Source organism: Hesperophylax consimilis, chromosome 1 (genome assembly GCF_061612785.1).
Source record: "Hesperophylax consimilis isolate HC1 chromosome 1, BYU_Hcon_1.0, whole genome shotgun sequence".
In the NCBI taxonomy this organism is placed as follows: Eukaryota; Metazoa; Arthropoda; class Insecta; order Trichoptera; family Limnephilidae; genus Hesperophylax; species Hesperophylax consimilis.
This window is the reverse complement of record NC_142836.1, coordinates 47,543,850-47,563,152: the sequence shown is the minus strand read 5'-3', so window position 1 is coordinate 47,563,152 and position 19,303 is coordinate 47,543,850. Positions and strand designations below refer to the sequence as shown.

Sequence of the window (19,303 nt, the reverse complement as noted above, 5' to 3'; positions counted from 1 at the left end):
TGTCTGACTTATTGAAAAGATATATTCTGGAAGAGGTTTATTCATCAACTTTGGGATTCTTTACTCACCGAAACATAAAATTTATATTATATTTTATTTCTACTCATTTTATTTTTAGCAAAATCTATAAAAATGATACTCGTCTAGCGGCTTTCGATGCCTTCAGCCTTCAGCATTTTACTGAAAATATCAGCCCCTGTACTTCCACAAAGCAAGCGTGCGACAATAAATTAAAATTGATATTGTGTAATTTTACAATGAATTATTTTATAATAATATATATATAGTATACTTCTAGAGTAGAAGATACTCTCAGTATCGACCTGGTGTAAGACCACCATTCAGAATCGCTCGTTGCTTGCATTGACTATAGCCGTGTTTCGTGACCAGATCTGTCCCACCTTCTTTTCCTCCATCTATTTTTCCTTTCCACTACCTTTAGCCTTACAAAATACCCCGATTGGGGAAGCCATATTCTCACTGGCTCGAAACAGTTAGGAACAGTAAGTATTCACGTTAAAAAATATACCCGCTCATAAATATAGGGATAGTTGCCAACATTTCTAATATGAAGAAAATATTTTTACTTAATGCAAAAAATACATTAATGCGGCGATAGTTTTAATACTTATACAGCCATATCTTTTTCACTTTTTTTAACACATAACAACATGGGTGATGTGTCGCTAGGAAATCCTGTGTTGAGAGCAAGCGAAGCTTGTCTGTGAAGTTAGATTTATGTTTTTATTTTATTATTTCCATTACTTTATATCAGTGTATTTACATAAACCACTAAAATCATTAGATAAAACTATAATAAGACGTATTATTACACCCATTGAAAATGTATAATGGAAAGGCATCGATTATTGCTATGAATTACTTTATTTTGTAATACATTCTGAATAATTTGTTATTCTGGGGCACAATTTAAACTTCCATTGGTGTACCTTTGCACCGTTCATTTAACAAAGTGGAGACCAAATACCCACCAATACACACAACAATGGGCGAAATAAAATGCATTTTCCCGCTCGGAATGGGGTAATAATATGCAGAGCAGTTGTATAAAAGCGGCCGGCGGCAGTTGGAAGGTATCAGTTCAGTTCCTGTCTCGTGTTCAGCCACTTGAAGAGGAAGAAAGTGAGCCCACAAATCTCAGATCACCGATCACACCTGTGTTTCTACACAAAATATCAACCAACTAATCAAAATGCGTGCCTTCCAAGTAAGGAAAACCTTTACCTTATCTTAACATGTTATATTACTTTTTTCGTCAAAGAATTTTAGAAGAAGCGTTTAGACATCAATACTTAAAATACATATTTATATTCGTGCCAAAAAAAAAATATATACCAAACTTTAATTTTTATCAAAACCTGCAATTCATTAAATGCACATGGTTATTGAAAGCCTTCTTACACGTGTTATTTGTTTACAGTATTTTTAATAACATTTTCTTAATTGCCTCTTCCAAAAAGAGAAAACTTACTCAATGCCCTTTTAATTATCTTTTAGCTCAGTCATAATTCTATCTCGTTAAATATTCGAAAACAACTTTTTTTAAGATCAAATCTTGAGGACATGGTATTGAGCTCAATACGTTGTCAGTTTGCTGAAACTGTAAAAAAGAATTGTCAATTGACAAGTTAACAAAATACGACTACACGCAAGCCGTTTAAAAGGTTACAATTGAAACGGCGTAGTAAATTTTGTTTCGAATATCAATCTACCGGAAAAGCTGCTGCTTTTTTATGCCCAAATAATTTTTCTAAAATCTATACATAAACTTAGTCTTTATGTTAATTCACGTACGCTGTAGTCATTAACATAATGTTTAAGACATGACCAATTGATTCAGTAATAACGCTTGTCTACTTTCTATGGCGAAATTTAGTAAAAATTTCTACAAAAATCAACACAATCGCCACTAAAAATAAATTCAAATATTTAAATTTTCTTGAATTTTCTTTACTTTTAATGAAGATTAAAGTATGGCGTTACGAAACAATGGAAGCTTATATATATATATATAAATATACAGATGTCGCGAAGTATTATACAAAAAGGTTCTGTTTTGTTTAAGATAAAAATGTAAATGTTCAGAGTATTTTTTAATTATTCTAAAAATCCTTTGTATATTTTATGCAAGTTTTAAGCTTCTCGTGTTTTTAAACTACAATCAATAATTAGTGAGATCTGCATAATTAACATTTTATTGCAAAATAAGTTTCACTTCCAAAGTAGTAACATTTTAATACATGTTATTATAAAGCAGTTTATTTGCAATCTGAATTAATTTTCTGCAATAATGTTATATTGCACTAATCAAATAACACCAACCTAGTGAAAACGGCATATTTGCACTGCAGCTTTGTTTATCTCGTTATAATCGGCTTTCATAAAAGCATATCAATGTTTGGTTTCTCTTAATTATGTAAATTTTCGTGAAATATGAAATGTATTTTCTTTTGGCCTTTTATAAGACGTTTCTGCTTTTGGAGTTTTGGTCAATGTTTAAATCATTAAAACGCTTGTTAGGACAAAAATCTAAGTCAATATTTAACTCTTAAATTCTTAGAACGGGTTGTTACATAAAATGTGAACATTTCAACAAATTTCAAAGCTATTTTTCAAGTTCTGTGAATGTTCCATTCAAGTTCTGTTTTAAAAAATTACGAGTGAGTGGTTTCATAGAACTGAAATAAAAACAAAACCTTAAAGGATATTTTACAGAACGTGAAAATCGGCCCTAAAATTTAACAAAGAGAAAAAAATATCATTGTGCTTATAAATTATTATTAAAAACTGTTAAATACTTTCTTCTTTAACATATACGTAATATAAAGCGTAATTCTATTTGATTCTGCATTGATTTTTCATGTGTCAGCGTTACCAGTTTAGGTGGATTGATATTGGTTGTTCAGTTTGTTGATCGTTTAAATAAAGAATTTTTCGAACGATGAATATAAATTTCTTCATTTGCCCAAAAGTTCTGACGTTATTCCAAGAGCAATTTTTAATAAGGTTTTGTGGAAGTAACTAAGCACTAAGGGCCCTTTTCAAAAATGTTATATAACGTGATGGACAGTTGTCGTCTCTATCAACTTCCTGTTGATGCAATGAATGACAGTTTCGTTCCTTATGTCACCAGACTTGTATGTAGTTGTTTACCCATTGACCAGTTTCTGGTATGCAATAGAGATATCATAACTACTGTCACGAAACCTGAAATTGTTTAACGCAAGACCAGCTGTAATGTTTTATTCCTCTTTTGGGATGTACATAACTTACAATATTTGAAATTTTGAGATTTTAACTATCGTAAGTAACGTATTATTTTATAACGTGGTAAGAACGATTAAACAAACAAAAAAGACATAACAAAAAAATATGACAACCAACCATTCTAAGTCAACTCTTTCGTATGCAGTGAAGCGAAAATTTTTGTTCAATGTCACGGCAATGAAGAATTTTTTCCACTTTTCCATCGTTTTCTTTGATTTTATTGATAGACTTATAATTTTTAATTAAGCTTTTACTGATTATGATTCACCTCAACCCTACAATTAAGAATATAAATACATTAAAATATATATTTTAATGTACATTAAAAAATGATATTTTTATGGTATTCGGTGTAAATATTCGTATTACCAACATTTTAAATTTTGTTCCTCTTTGTTGTGTTGTTAACAATATATATTTTTTTTATTTACATTGTTCGTATTTTTTATTTATCTTTAATAATTTCAATAAAACGGTTGTATGAAAGGAGACCGGTTTAATTGTTCAAATTGATGGTACAATTTCATCATCTGGGGCCAAAGTTACCCAGGTCTCCTGGTCTAGAAACCAAAAGGGCCAGTTGTTTTACAGAACTTGAATAAATCGTTCTATTTCAGAGTTAATATTAGTGTTCTGTTATTATTCCATTATGGGTCAGTTATTTAACAGAACTTAAAAATTTACTGAAAAATTTTAAGTAATTTCCAAGAAGTGACCCAAATAGTTAAAGCTTTCCAATTGCCTGACAACAGACAATAAAACCTAACAATCCATAAAATTATAATAGAAAGGTGTAATCGATAAAAAAATTTCAATTTTGCAGGTATTGAGCGTGATTGCCCTGATCGCCGCGTGCAGCGCCGGGTACATCGGAGCTGGATATGGCCATGCCCCAGTGGCTTCCTATGCAGAGCACGACGAACATGTTGACTATCATGTAAGCTACTATCAAATACTATAAACTGGAATGTGTTCATGTCTGTCTGTGACATAACATATCAAAATGGAATCGAAAAGTACTTACATATACTTCATAAAACTTTTTTTTATATTCAAGATTGTTTCATGATCGTTTCAATAAAAACAATTAACATGCGTGAGATTATGCAGTCTGTAGGTCTCTAATTTTTCTTAAAACTGTCAGTATTATGTGAACACAGATTTTCAATGATTTTTCACGGGAACCTCAAAACCAATTACAATCTCCTAAGTAAAACGAATAATCAGAAAACATTGTAAACAATCCTTTTATGAATACTTTCCAAGTTAATAATTTTTCCCTTTCCAACATCCGTTGAAATCTTTTAGTAACTACTACCCCTTTCACTCCTCTATTAATTATTCTTCTGCCGATTTGGGTTTGACCCTCCCTCCCTCCCGCTCTCCAGCCACTTTCGCTATATTTAAATATTCAACTTTATTATACAATGCACCCTGATGAAGAGAACAATGTTCTATAATCATGTAGATTTTGTATCTAATAAACCTGTGTAAACATCACGTAATTTAATGTAATATCATCACGAAGAAAAAAAACTTTAGAAGAACTATTCTTCGAAACATTTATATTCTAAGGTTTTATTTATTAAATTAATGGGATAAAGAATTGTCCTGGACACTACCTGAGTTGAAAATACGACAAAGAAGTGTTCATTTTATTTCTTTTGCTGTGTTTTGAAACTTTGTTGCTTTGATTTGATCTCCTTGAAAATTTTGCGATCTGACACATATTTTATATTGTTATGTTCCTAGGCACACCCCAAATACACCTTTGATTACTCAGTATCTGATCCCCATACCGGCGATAACAAGAACCAGTGGGAGACCAGGGATGGAGATGTAGTGAAGGGTAAGTTCCGCCTTGAGATCTATTTAAATATTTCATAGATTATTATTCTACCATTACGGTAAACAAACTAACCGTAACCCCGCAGGGGTAAGCAGAGATGATAAACCACCAAATAACATGGCTTTGGCACAACGTACTTTCGTCCTTTCTCCTCTAGTTCCATGTCTTACTACCAGTGTATTAGCGACACCTCTGTGAAAATGAGAGAAATTAATTATAATATTCTCTGTTCGTATTGAACAATGATTACCTTCGTAATTCAACGTAATGAGTGGGGAATTTACCTGACTAATCTATAAGAAAGCTTTTTTCTCATCCTGACCATAGAGTACCAGCCAAATACGTAAAAATAATAAATAACAAATTATTTTTTTTTATTTAAGCTTTCACTTACCCTTTATTATAATCTCAGGATACTACAGTCTCGTGGAGGCTGACGGAACAACCAGGGTGGTGGAGTACACGGCCGACAAGCACAACGGGTTCAATGCCATCGTCAAGAGGGTGGGACACGCGCACCACCCCCAGGTCTACGGGCACGAGGAGCCCCAGCACGCCAGCCACGGTCACGAATAAATACCCACACCATCGATCCATCGCCATCTTGTAAATAGTTCATTGAATGCCTCAGATGTATGCTTATTAAATATATATTTGTTTTGTTTAATATTTGTATGAATAACACAAAAAAGTTATTTGCGAGTTTCGTACATTCTAATATTTATGTTATGCATTTTACGATCAATATAGTTTTTTTTTTAATAACTGACTAAAAAAGGTTTATAATGCTTTAAAACAATGCCGCTAGAGGGCGTTAGTAGAAATGTTACCATGCTTTTCCTAAAACTACTGTTACATATTGTATTATTATCTATTTTTGAACAAATTGAATGTTAAACATTGTTATTTTATGCACCTACGATTGATGCCGGTATTTTTTTTATTTTAATATTATAATTATTATTGAAATACACATAAACAAACAAAAAAAATAATTATTTACACTCCCTTTTCTCATATTATAACACGGCCTTCATGGTCAAGGAGTAAGGCTCTCGACTTGCAAGCTGGAGTGCGCGAGTTCAAATCCCGGAGAGCGCAAGTAAATTTGATTGATTAATTTGTGTTATTTTACAATTTACTCCTTTATATATATTTGCTGCACGTTCCAGAGTGGAAGACACTATCAGTATCGCCTTGATGTAAGACCTCAATTCAAATTGAAACGTTGCACGGACCAAGGCCATATTTTTCTTACCAGATCTGAATAGCCAGGTACTTCCTCACTTTCCTCTTCCCCACCTCCTTTCCTTCCCCACTACCTTCAGCTTCACAACATACCAAAATTGGGGATGCCATAGTCTCACTTGCTCCAGATGTTTGGAAGCAGTTGGGACGTTTGGATTATATATATTTAAAAACGTTAGGAAAATTTTCTTTTCATCACTACAGAACCTTTTGAAGCTACAGAGTGGATGATACTCTCAGTACCGACCATGTGTAATATCACCAAATGACTTTAACTGTATTTGGCGATCAAATCTAAATAGTCAGGTACTTCTCCACCTTTATCTTCTACACCTCCTTTTCATCACACTACCTTCAGTCACAAGACATGATACCCCAATTTGGAATCCCATAGTCTCTGTGTAAATAATTAATACTAAATGTCAATACTTACATTTCGTTGTATATTGAATGAATATCGTAGCAAAGTTAACTATTCTAAAACCATGGTATAATTAAAGTGCTCCCTTTATGGAGGTTTTATTCAAAAAGGTTTATGCTTTTTTACTAGCCCGATCTGAATAGTTGGGTTAGGTTAGGTTAATTAACTAACTAATTACTAATTTTCTAAATCGCATCTGTAAGCATCCAAACATTTCATTATTAAATGTGAGTTAGTCCCATTGAATATGATAAGTTTTTTGGGACAGTAGCAGTCCCATATAACTTTCGATATGGCTTTGTTTTTGTACTCAAATAATAATACCCGTAAAACGTAATACAATTAAGCTCTATCCTTAATTAAATTAACATAATACAAAGCCGCTGTGTTATAACGCTTCATGGACACAATATATTTGCTATGCAATCACCAATGGAACGTAATCAAGTAAACAGGTGTAGAAATGCTAATGCCCAAAGGAAGCAAAGTATAATGTTGCCAATTAAGTTAACATCGTTTCAGGTAACTAATAATAGTGTTCATAAGCGCTTACCACGAGCTGCAGTGGGGCCGCGGGTTAGCGCACGCAATGGTAAACCCATTTAATAGTTAAAAGTGAAACTCTCTCTGAACACAGCCTTCCAGTAAAGTTGGTAGCTGTCACTTGGATAGGAGGTAGCGTATTTTCATTACTATCATTTCCCGATCATGAGTCAAGCGTCCTGTCTAGTTAATATCTGATCTTACTTCACTGTAGCTGGTTACGAGGTGCGTATTACGATATCGTTATACTATAAATATTCACTATGAATCTGATAGTATTAATTGAATAAGATAATACTAATGCATCGAAACAAAACATGAAATAGAACAAGACACAGAAAATAAAAAGATAAGGGTCTCAACTGGTAATCGAGCACGCGATTTCTGTATTACCGGGACAAGGTATACGTTCGGAAGCTATCCTTTTAAATGATTACAAACTTCTAAACAGTTGATTTTTAACCTAATCTAATAAATATATCTGATTTTTATTTATATGGGTAATCAATATTCAATAAAACAAAACGCGCCCTTGAGGTGATTTTCTCACGAAAACGGCGCTGTATAAATAATCCAATAATTATTATTAAGTAACAAAAATACGGAAGAATTAGTTGACCAGATAATATTGTTAATTCTGAATTGGAAATATAAGATTGATAAACATGACTTAAAATAGTTAGGTCCCAATGGTCGAATGGTTAGAGACGTTGTACCGGTAAGACAAAGATCCTGGGTTCGATTCCAATTGAGACTGTTATCTTTTTATTTTTCTGTTTCATGTTTCGTTTAGATTTATCAGTATTATCTTCTTCTTCAGTGATTATATTACATTGGCGGTTTTTACCATTAAAATATAATATTATTTATTTATTCTGCTTCTTCATCGCTATATAGTTGTTTTGGGGAGACAATTACCTTAAATGCACATATTCTGCTTTGCCAATTCTTGACATACGAATTAGTACATTTTTACATAAGAAAACAGGAAATATTAATCTTTAGCCCACATTATTTGTGGGAAGCTTAAAATATGTATGGCCCTTTAGTAGTGTGACGTGCTCACTATATAACCATCTGACTGGAAAGATTGGTGGTATTATTTTTTTCTATCCAGACTATAATTCAATAGATGGTTTTCCAGTCCCACTCGTTTAGCTCTTTATTTTAATGTACTTTTTGTAAGGTACTAAGTGAATATTCCAAGTTTTTCTTTCGACGAGCCAAGCTCCAAGAACGAATTAATGTACTACAATTATTCATATTATTATTTTTTAATGATAAACTAATGTTTATAAGACATGGTTTTATGCCTAGCATAAAGGGTAACAAATAATTATAGGCAATAATTAGCCTGAAATATCAATACAAATTGGAAATATCTCCCAAGTAAAAATAAATGCCGCCGGAAAAAAATATTTAAAAATTGATTTTAAATATTGATTGAGGTACTAGTACATATTGAATCATTTGGCGGGTTGGAAATAAGCCGATATCAGAAGGCACGGATTCAATTCCCGTTGGCGGAATTTATTTTTACTTGGAAGTTATTTTCAATTTGTATTGAAATTCCAGGCGACTAATTATTGCTTATAATTATTTACAATTATTCATTTATTCATTATTTTTCATTTTATAATATTTTAATGTAAGACTTGAAAATGCATACTCTCGTATCCGTATTCGCTCAAATTAACTAGTCCAGTTTATCTCCTAGCTTTAGAACTAATCTTAATCGTATAAAATGTTTTATACATGTGAATGATTCTATTACTTAATGACTTGTCCCCTAAACAATGAAAAATATAAAAATCGTATTATTTTTTAACTATGAACGTAAAACACATATTTATTATTGGTTATAATTACTGTGAATGCACATTCAAAATAAAATAAACAAATCATCAATGTAACATGCAATTGAGTATCCACGTGAGGTCTTTGTTGTTTTAACATATTTTCAAAATTTACCTTTTTTTACCAAAACATTAATTTTACAAACCCAGATTCTTGTTCATCAGTCTTTTCCTTTATTTTGGGAAATGATACGTCCAAGAATGGTAACGTAAATTTTTACTTTCCTATTTCATGATTTGCTAGTTCTTATTCTAAGAGTAGAAGGCTTTATGACATCTTCACACTACCTTGTGATGTGTTGTATTTAAGAAAGTAAGCTTTCTACAACATTTATTTCGAAAGCAAAGCAATGTACATATGTACATTTAAAAAATGCATGTATGTGTTTTTTCGATCCTTCAGAGATTAAAGTACCCAGCATAACTGGAAACCTGAGTAAACCGACATCTACGTTTTATCCATTTCCCATAATGTTGCAGAATCTTTTTTATATTTCTCTCTTGAGGTGTGATTGATACGAGATCATATATAACTGTCAATCTCACTGACTTGTTACATATTTTTCAATGTTTCAAGAAAAATCAGTAAATCACCGCACTTTTATCACTGGACGATATTAATTTGTCTTAAGAAAATGTTCATACTTCAATTGGAAAACGTATCGTTTCATTTCCTTTCTCGACGGCAACTAGCAAATGAAAATAAGTAACATCCAGATTTTTTTCGTTATGGTATCTACATCCGCAAAAGCTAGATTTTTAATATTCATCAAACTTAAAAAGCCACATAACGCATCAGGACCATAGTGCCATAATATTTTAAATTTAACCCCGTTTATTTATATTACGTTTTTGCCGCGGAAAGAATTTTATAACCCTATTGAAAGAACTTTATAAGTCATTGCGCTATCGAGACAGTCGATGAAAGATAAACTTATGGAAAGGTGAATATGTGCTTAAATTCTGTCACAGATATAGATATGGTCTGCCAAAAAACGTGGTTTCGGCACACACTCCTTGTTTCATTCACATTCATACGTAGTCTCATCTATACCCTTCTTTTATTTTTGGAGATTCCAAAAATGATATCATAATCTCTATTTGTTACAAAAAATGGATGTAAAAAAACATTAATTATAATAATTGTGACTCTTGCGTGACATGGTTCAACTCAAGTATTTGGTTCACTTGATCGTGTCATGCCTCCATTGGACGTCCCCGACGTCTGCTACTATTCACGTTCGCGTTGGTTATACTTCTTACAGTCCTTTCTACGCTATTATTCGCTCTACGTGACCAAAACATCTAAGCATATTACGCTTTCATCATCCTTGCATTCTTTGCAAATGTCCAAATTTCTCACACGATCATAGAAGGTTTTTACCACACTTACTCCTCATGGGTCTCATTTCTACAGCGTTGAGTTTACTTTCTTCCTTCTTCTGCCATTTTCATGCCTCACTGCCATACATCAGGTTAGGTACCAGCACTACTGTGGACTGCTAGTTTCGCTTCTTTTGACAATTTGTTGATAGCGTCAACCGCGTTTAGTCCTCCATTAATAGAGTTTCCTACATTCATCCTTCTGTAAATTTCTCTATTGGCCTTTCCATCTCTCTAGAACATACTTCCCAATACAAAACCCATCCATCTGCTCCAAGTATTCATCATTCACAACTTATATTTTTACTTGTCACAGAATTAAATCGAATGTCCTGAGTTACTAATTAATCAGCATCCACATACCCAAAAGATCTTGCCGAAATTTACTACCCTTTTATTTTTACAACACCAGGAAACTGTCTTATCAATATTTTCCGATTCTAAGACTTCACAGTCTCGGAAATAAATATTCTGATCTGGGAGATATATTTCATCTTAAAAATAATCAATATAAATATTGTTTATTTCAATTCTTTTATATATCGAGACACAAATAGACATTTATAATTTCCGCAATATATATATTTTTATTTTTATTTTGAATATCTATTTATGTGAGACTTCTTATCATTTTTACTAATGTATCTTATTTTATTATATGCTTTTGTTGTAACATTTAATATTTTTTTTCTTTTTTCGTTGTATGATGTTTCCTTTATTGTTTTAATTTTGTTGAATTCATAATAACTGTGATACTCAACTATTAAACTTTGTAGTGTGTAAAAGACCATTAGGGCGTGTAATAAATAAATAAATATGCATATTAGCTAGAACTTTTTATAAAATACAAAGTACAGTACAAGCACAGTACTCGCTACTGAAAATGAAGATAGAGATACCCACGATACGTTCATATGTCTGCCCGTGAGCTTCACTTACCGTCTCGTGGGTGGGTGGGGATGGGCTGTGGTAAGTGGAGGAAGCTCCACTGACGTGTAAGTTATAAGTAGGAGTCACGCGCAAAGTCAAGGCAATCCGCCCCAGTCAACCTTGGCCAAGACATATTTCAGCGAGCGCATAGCAGACCTTCAGGATCGGTCAAGTTTTACTCAAGTTTTCAGTTCTCCAGTGTTTTACCGCATGCGTTTGGTGATATAATGAAAATGTGGTTTATGAGGGTGAGCATTTATTTCTTCTATATTTTTTGGATGATACAATTTAAAAGAATCTGATTTGGACTGGTATTATTATTTTTAAAACCTACGTAATCTTGGTTTATATTTCACAGTGAGTATGCCAAACACCAGAAGTATTAAAAAAAATAAAACGTATATTACATAATTTTGAGTAAACCAAATTTTAACTTAATACGTGGTTTAGATTATATACGACATTTATTTAAATGTCACTTTCAAAAAAAATTCTCCACTCTTACCCCTTAAGTCCGATATAATTTATTTTTTAACAGTTTGCCAGCTGCAGAGTATATTTTGTACCTAAAAATCAATTCTGCAATTCCCTGATTTTTTGACACAAATTAATTAAACGATTATGTTTGATTTTCGATTTAATCTTCAAAGTTGACATTCGTAGGATAAAATAGGTACCTTATTTTTTTTGACAAACTCTTCAACTTGTTATTCCTTGCATAGTCTCAATTATAGTTCAAATATTTAATGCTATTTTTTATTACTGTACGGTCATATTTAAAGTTCTGCAAATCAAAATCAATTATGCCCAACAACACCCACCAAATTCATATAAACGAAAGAAAAACCTACGATGGTGTACTTTTGCCTGCAGCGCGAATTGAATCACAGATCCTCCTAGATCACAGGAGGTTTTGATTGAATCCGTACTCTACCGATAAAGACAAATAGATATTATATTGTGCTATGGAGCCGTCAAATTATATGCTACTTTATTATCAAAAAAATATTGTCTTTACAGAAAATGTAGTGAGAACATGCATTCATTTTATTTACTTACATAAAAAGCTTTTTTTTTAAATACAAAAAAAATAAAGAGTTTACATATAATATGAGAATTTCGAGATTACATAAAATATAAGATTTGACAATGCATAGGTTGACAAAATATAGGTAACATGAAACATTAGAGTTTACGAAAATATACATAATATTCAATTTCTTTTTAAACTAAGCTAATTATTTCTTACAATATTAATCAAATTAGTATAATTTTAGTCAAATTACTCGATTGCTAAACGCACAATTGTTTACTGTATTATCTCTCGTTATTACACAAGAACCCAAGAAAATCGAATTAATGATTATATATGCCCTGGAGCTGATCACCAAATATACACGTAAGATGAAAGTTCAGATATGTCAAGATTTAACTAAACACTTCCTTTGAAACCGCTTTCTTCCTACCGTAAAACGAATACATAAGCTTTTTAAAAATTCACTTTCGTTTACGATGCAAACTAAGGAAGTGTGAAATTTATTATCAAACGGTGTTACACGTATAAACCGTTAGTAATGAATGGAAATTTTCGATAATTTATTGCGGTTTCTAAGAAATGAATATTGTTTACTAACGCATAACCAATCCATGTTGTGAAAATGTTATGCTAATTTTAATAAGAGCAATATCAATAATAACTTTCTTGGATGTAATTGATAGCAAATGGTAATGAACTTTACTTTATAACTTAGTAAAAAACTAACTAGTAAATTCTGTAAGTTCTGATTAATTTGTTTTTTTCTCAGTATCCACCTGGTGTAACACCACCATTCAGAATTAAGACGTTGCTTGAAATGGCTTCGGCCGTGTTTGGTGACCAGATCTGAATAGCTTGGTACTTCCTCTTCTTAACTTTTCAATCTCCCTCCTTTCCCTACTACCTTCAGCCACACAACACACCCCTTTGGGGGATGCCATAGTCTCACTGGCTCCAGACGGATGGGACCAGTTGAGACTATTATGCGGTTTACGTAATTTTTTAAAGATGGTTTAAACTTATAACCGTTAAACAGAAAATACATTATTTCGACATATGTTAAAAAAGCAATACAGATTTAAGATAGATCAGGCGATAACTATCTGATGCTGCTTTGATAAGATTTTAGCTAATTTCAACTTGAATTGTGGACAATCATGGGCGTATTAATTTTGAATACATCATGAAAAAAAAACTTCTCCTTATAGTCAAGAATGAAAACTGTACGCTTTGTTTTTCTAGAAATTGTATAGTGGGAAAGATTAAAGGAAGAGTACCATCGGAATATTACAACAGTCGTGACTATTGAAAACATGTTCTTAGATCAAGCGCCCTTCTCTCCTTCATTCTACAAAACTCAGCGTCACTTTCAAAACAGGTGACATTGATTTCCAGTAAAAGATGTCACACGCTAAAAGAAGAATTTTTTTTTACTTGGTTGTTTATCTTAATACAAAATTTACATCTTTTACCATATTTTACAAGATTACACGAGTTCATAGGCTGTGCAAGATAATAATTATAATCGAAGTCGAACATGAGCAGTGGCAGATTTTTTTTTTCATAAGAACTGCAACGTATTCATTTATAATTATAAGAGCGTTAACAGTTGTTTATTGTTGTGAAACAAAATCTTTATCTAAGTAAAAGTGATGAACGTAAAAATACCCCAATAGTATTATTTTTCAGATATCAAAAATAACTTGTGCACAACAATAAAAAAATGCCGTTTCATTTTTATAATTGAATAATATCAATGAAAAAACAACACAATTTAATATTTAAAAGAAACGGAAATAATGCATGGTTTTATGTTTCTAGGAATGGCTTTTGACAGCAGTTATAGTAACAGCGTGCGCCGCAACTAAACCAGAAGAATACGATGTCTATGCATCTGAATATGTAAGTTTTGAATAATTATTCACTTAGAAAATATACACCATCTGTTTTTTCTCAAGTCTCATTGTTAAAAAATCGCAGTATATTTAAAGAATTTTATTTTCTTGATTTGGGCTACAGCTGAAAATAAATGTATACAAGATCCATTAAGCTTAAAAATCAGTGTAGAAATGGCCAAAATCTTAATCAAAAATTGTTAGTAGAATTTCATAAATATTGGCGATCCGCAGAAATCTCATCCATAATATAAAATATAATACTTTGACCATTGTATTGTTTGCCATGAATTCGACGTGAAATATCTAAATAGATTCTCAAAAAACTTATTGTTGGTTAAAATTTTGTTTTATTTTTTTTTCTTTACTATCATTCAATATGCTAAACTTCATTTTTCAGATTATCAGTATTGACAATATTTTATATAACAATATGTTAAATATGAATTTAAATTTATCTTATTTGTATTTATGATATTCCGCTAATTTAGTCCATTGTTCTAAACGTTAATTTATCAACATCATTATTATATCGCCATACACACCGTTTGAAAATTTGCCATATTATTACATAAAATGTTGTACATATGTACCTACTGACAAATTAAATAATTAATTTAGCAGGTTATATATATATATATATATATATATATAATATAGAGAGAACAAAAATACACGACAGAAGGGTTTTTGAGAATCTATGAAGAGAACTAACTTCTTATGTAGGTATGTATTATTTCAGAAAAAAACATGAAATCATTTAAATTGTTCTAAAATATTAACGCAGTTAAAAAATAAATAATTAAGTTAATGTTTTTAATACATAATGAAATAAGGCGGGCCCCCTTTCGTCAATTTTACATAAAATTATTATAGAATGGCGTTATGAGAACATTTTCATTATGAACAGATGTCATTGAGATAACAAACTGCGAGCATTAGAAAACGAGTCAAGCTGGTCTTCTTGGACGATAGTCTCTGTTAGATCAAATATAATAATAATCAGCATGACTTTTCTTTTTTTCGTATAAATATGTCTCCAACATCTGTGCATAGACGTGTGATTTTGACGATTTCAATTTACGATACGTAAACAAGTGTTTTTTTATAAATTTATTACCGAATAAATTAAAGTGTTTTCGCGGCAAGACAGATATTATATGTATATATTTCAAATATATACTTACTTGAAAATCTTGAATTATTTATAACTTCCCAAAAAGAATTAGTAGTGTTTGACTAGGTGGTAATTGCATACTAATTGTTCCTACAATCACCCCATTCGGTCTTTCAAATTGTTTTTAGGAATTATAGGAGCATCTTTCAAAAACTTTTACTTATTTAATTATTTATATCAATTGTCATTAATCTAGCAAGAAGTATTTACTGTGCATGTTTTAACATGTACTCACATGCTATTGTTTTTTTTTAATAAATATATTTAGGTACTATGGAATAAGACTTTACTTAATTATAATTTTTTTTAGTTATGTCTTCTAAATATGTAAAAATTGTTGTAAAAATATTTAGAGCCACATGTGTAAATAAATAAATTAATATACATACTTAACGAAAAGCAAACATTCAGTGATAATAATTAAAAATATATAAAATGCAAATTTATTGCTTAAAGCACCTATAGCGCTAACAATACGGTAACGTTAAATTTCCTTAGTATCTCCATTTATAACATTTATGAAACTGTAGTAATTATTATACAATGATTACAAAATATTTATCTATAACTCCATAATTTAAATGCCTACACATTATAACATGCACCCATTAGTTACTTCAATGGGATTTGAACAAATAAGTTAAGTATCGTTGTCTAAAAAGCAATTTAATAAGTGCCTTGTACGTAAAGGTACCCATTGTAACTTTCTTTGTAGAGAGTGCATCAGTACAACTATAATTCACCGAGTATTGACTGTGATCAGTTACTTTCATACAAGAATAGTTCGTGATAGAGGACTCTCTATAGTTGATACGATTTCAAACCTGAAATGAAAACGGGTTTCGTGCCTAGTCTACGCGTTGGTCTCTCTTTTCACCGATCGAGTAAAAACTTTGTTGGTGCTGATGATAATAATATTATACAACATTATTGCTGAGGTTTGAATAATTTAATATGTTAGTAGCATAATGTTAAATTGTGTAACCATTTATAATTTACATTCCAGAGCAATCCTTCGTATTCATACAGCTACGGGGTGAAGGACTATCACACTGGAGATGTCAAATCACAGTGGGAATCAAGAGATGGTGACAAGGTGAAAGGTAAGGCTATTTTCCGTTACAAAAACTTTTTTTATCATGAAAAGCATAAAATATAATGAAAATGAAAATGTAGAAAATCATAAAAGAAAAAGCTTACTTCTGGACTAATTCACTGCTCCGCATTTAAAATACATATCATGTATATTATTAAAGGAAGTGTTTGATGAAGAGATAATTTTTCAAATTAAACAATAAGAAGTTTTTATATTTCAAAGAATTTATTTAATTTACTACGACCGACCGGAAACATAATTTAAAAAAAAAATAAATGCATATATTTACATTTAGAGACAGACAAAATACAAATACCAAATACATAGTATGCGCTTATATTTACATATAAAGACAGACAAATATAAAAAAAAGAAAGTTTAAGGATTTTCGAGAGAGCTTTAAATTAAAAAAAAGCCTTAAAAACAAAGTTATTTTTACTATAATACATCTACTTTAAAATGTCTTGGCTAAAGAACCTTCCTTCTGGAGACCAAAGTCAACCACGCTACCAACATTGGCAGATGTCGATCGTTAAGGACCGATATTTATTTCGTGTATTAACTGCTGAGATATCGTTCGATGTCAGATAAATGCTAATATGTCCGAGAATTTTTACGTGACCAACACCAAAAATTCATAGAATGCATTGCCATTGACAACAATTCTATCTGCCGAGTTTCAGCTAGATCAAATGTCAGGAAATATGATTATTTTTACTTCTAAGATTTGCGTTTATTAATTATTAGAACTAAAAGTAAAATAAAGATTTTCTAAATTTCATGCTATCTTTAGTCATATTCCTTTATTTTATGTTACATTTTTTCTCATTCTATATAAGCACACACTGTGTTTTGTTATTAGTTTTATTTTGTACCCTAATGATGCTTGTGTTAAGCAAAGCCGGTCAGTCGTAATAAAATAAATAAATTCGTGGTTATAAACGAACTTTATTATGTCAATATTTTTTTATGTCAAAACACAAGGTGATTGATTTCTACGAAAATAATTATTTTTTCTTTTCCACAGGGCAATACAGCATACTGGAACCAGATGGCTCAGTGAGAACAGTTGATTATACTTCTGATTCAAAGCGAGGCTTTAACGCAGTAGTCAAGACAAAGGGACCAAACGTGCATCCGGAATCTATAAAACCCCAAATAGATTATCACAAAGAAGCCAGAGTTATTAAACCTAAATCGGTTTTGAAAGATGCACACCTCGTATTTGCAAACTCTGACCTTAAAAGTATCATCATTCCAGAAGAATCAAAACACCACAACCATGAAAGGATTATTCCAATACAGCAAAAATTTAAGGAATCAAAAATTGTTGTCAAACCACAAACGTATAATTTTGAAGAAGAATCTAAGAAATATGAAAACTTTGCAAATGAACCAATTAAATTTAATTTTGAATCAGCGAGTAGTTCAGCTAATACTAATAGTGGGGATTGGCAAACAATTCCGTCACATGAAGAAACTCCGAAAAAAAGTAACTTCGATTTTGCAAGCTACAAACCAATCAAGTCGGTTAATTCAAAACCAAATAAAGCATTTGAGTCGTTTCGACATATAGACACCGGAAAAAATAATGAACCAGTTGTTGATAGTGATATAAAATTCATTGAACCCATCGCTGATAGCGGCTTTAAATATTCCCAACCATCAATCGATACCGCTTACAAACTTTTTGAACCTGCGGAAGAAGCAGCATACAAATTTTCGGAACCGCTAGACCACAATTCATATAAGTTTTCTGAGCCGATGGATCATAGTTCGTACACATTTTCTGACCCCTCAGACCAGAGTTCGTACAAATTCTTTGAACCGATTATGGAAAGTGGGAATAAATTTTCACAGCCAATTATTCAAGGCGGATTTAAACCATTTTCGGGAGATTCTGGAGATAGTGTCATCCATGAAAGACCCGCTCCGCCACCATCGCTTAAATTCGAGCATATTGCGCATTTGGAACAACAATCTAAGCCTATTTATGGAAAACCAAGAATAGAAAGGCCGAGGAAGAAGCCCTTCACAACCCCTGGACTATCTCATTTCGCCACTAATGGTAATAACAATGGCAATAACAGAGTAAAGAATAGCTCTGCCAGGACTAAAGCAGCTATCAAACCAGACTACTCGCATTACTTTGCCAGTAGTAAGTCTAGTGGATCTCCAGTCATGTTTGCTTTGCCAAACACAAATTTTCCAACCGAACAAAAAACTGCTGCGAATAGGATTATAAGGGAACTTATGCATCAAGGAGGATATGGGATGAGGTATTCTTCTAAAGAGGGATACTTTTTGTAACCAATCTCATAAAGAATAGATGTTTCTTGTGCACCAAAACTTAACCACCCAGTATATTGATTTAGCGGTATTAGAATTATTTTTAAAATACGGACATGTTGATTGCTGAGAATTTTGAGAAACGATAAATATTATTTAAAAAAAAAACTGTATTTTAGATGCAAAAAACCGTGATATTAGAAACATGCTGATTTATCAATATATTTTAAATATCATTTTCAAACAGATACATACAGGAGTGGGTAAATTGCGCTAACTTCGGGAAGAGATT

The 19,303-nt window shown here is 31.6% G+C and overlaps 2 protein-coding genes across 2 annotated transcripts; both read left to right on the top strand.

The window, feature by feature from the left end:
• The first annotated feature begins 1,105 nt into the window (after nt 1-1,105).
• On the top strand, nt 1,106-6,010 carry LOC149427031 (cuticle protein 19-like). Its single transcript, XM_089639616.1, has 4 exons — nt 1,106-1,228; nt 4,112-4,225; nt 5,041-5,137; nt 5,550-6,010. Exons 1-4 carry the CDS (start codon nt 1,214-1,216, stop codon nt 5,711-5,713), a joined length of 390 nt encoding a protein of 129 aa, XP_089495742.1. The 5' UTR covers nt 1,106-1,213; the 3' UTR covers nt 5,714-6,010.
• On the top strand, nt 5,936-19,032 carry LOC149427030 (uncharacterized). The gene is made up of 4 exons (XM_089634180.1): nt 5,936-5,950; nt 16,633-16,729; nt 17,750-17,904; nt 18,583-19,032. The coding sequence occupies exons 1-4, from the start codon at nt 5,936-5,938 to the stop codon at nt 19,030-19,032; spliced, it is 717 nt and encodes a 238-aa protein (XP_089490306.1).
• The last annotated feature ends 271 nt before the right edge of the window (nt 19,033-19,303 follow it).

Coding starts and splice junctions, on each gene's coding strand:
- LOC149427031 (XM_089639616.1), top strand. Junction 4,226..5,040: donor ACGAACATGTTGACTATCAT/GTAAGCTACTAT, acceptor TTATGTTCCTAG/GCACACCCCAAATACACCTT. Junction 5,138..5,549: donor GGATGGAGATGTAGTGAAGG/GTAAGTTCCGCC, acceptor TTATAATCTCAG/GATACTACAGTCTCGTGGAG.
- LOC149427030 (XM_089634180.1), top strand. Junction 16,730..17,749: donor AGATGGTGACAAGGTGAAAG/GTAAGGCTATTT, acceptor TCTTTTCCACAG/GGCAATACAGCATACTGGAA. Junction 17,905..18,582: donor ATTATCACAAAGAAGCCAGA/GTTATTAAACCT, acceptor AAATTTTCACAG/CCAATTATTCAAGGCGGATT.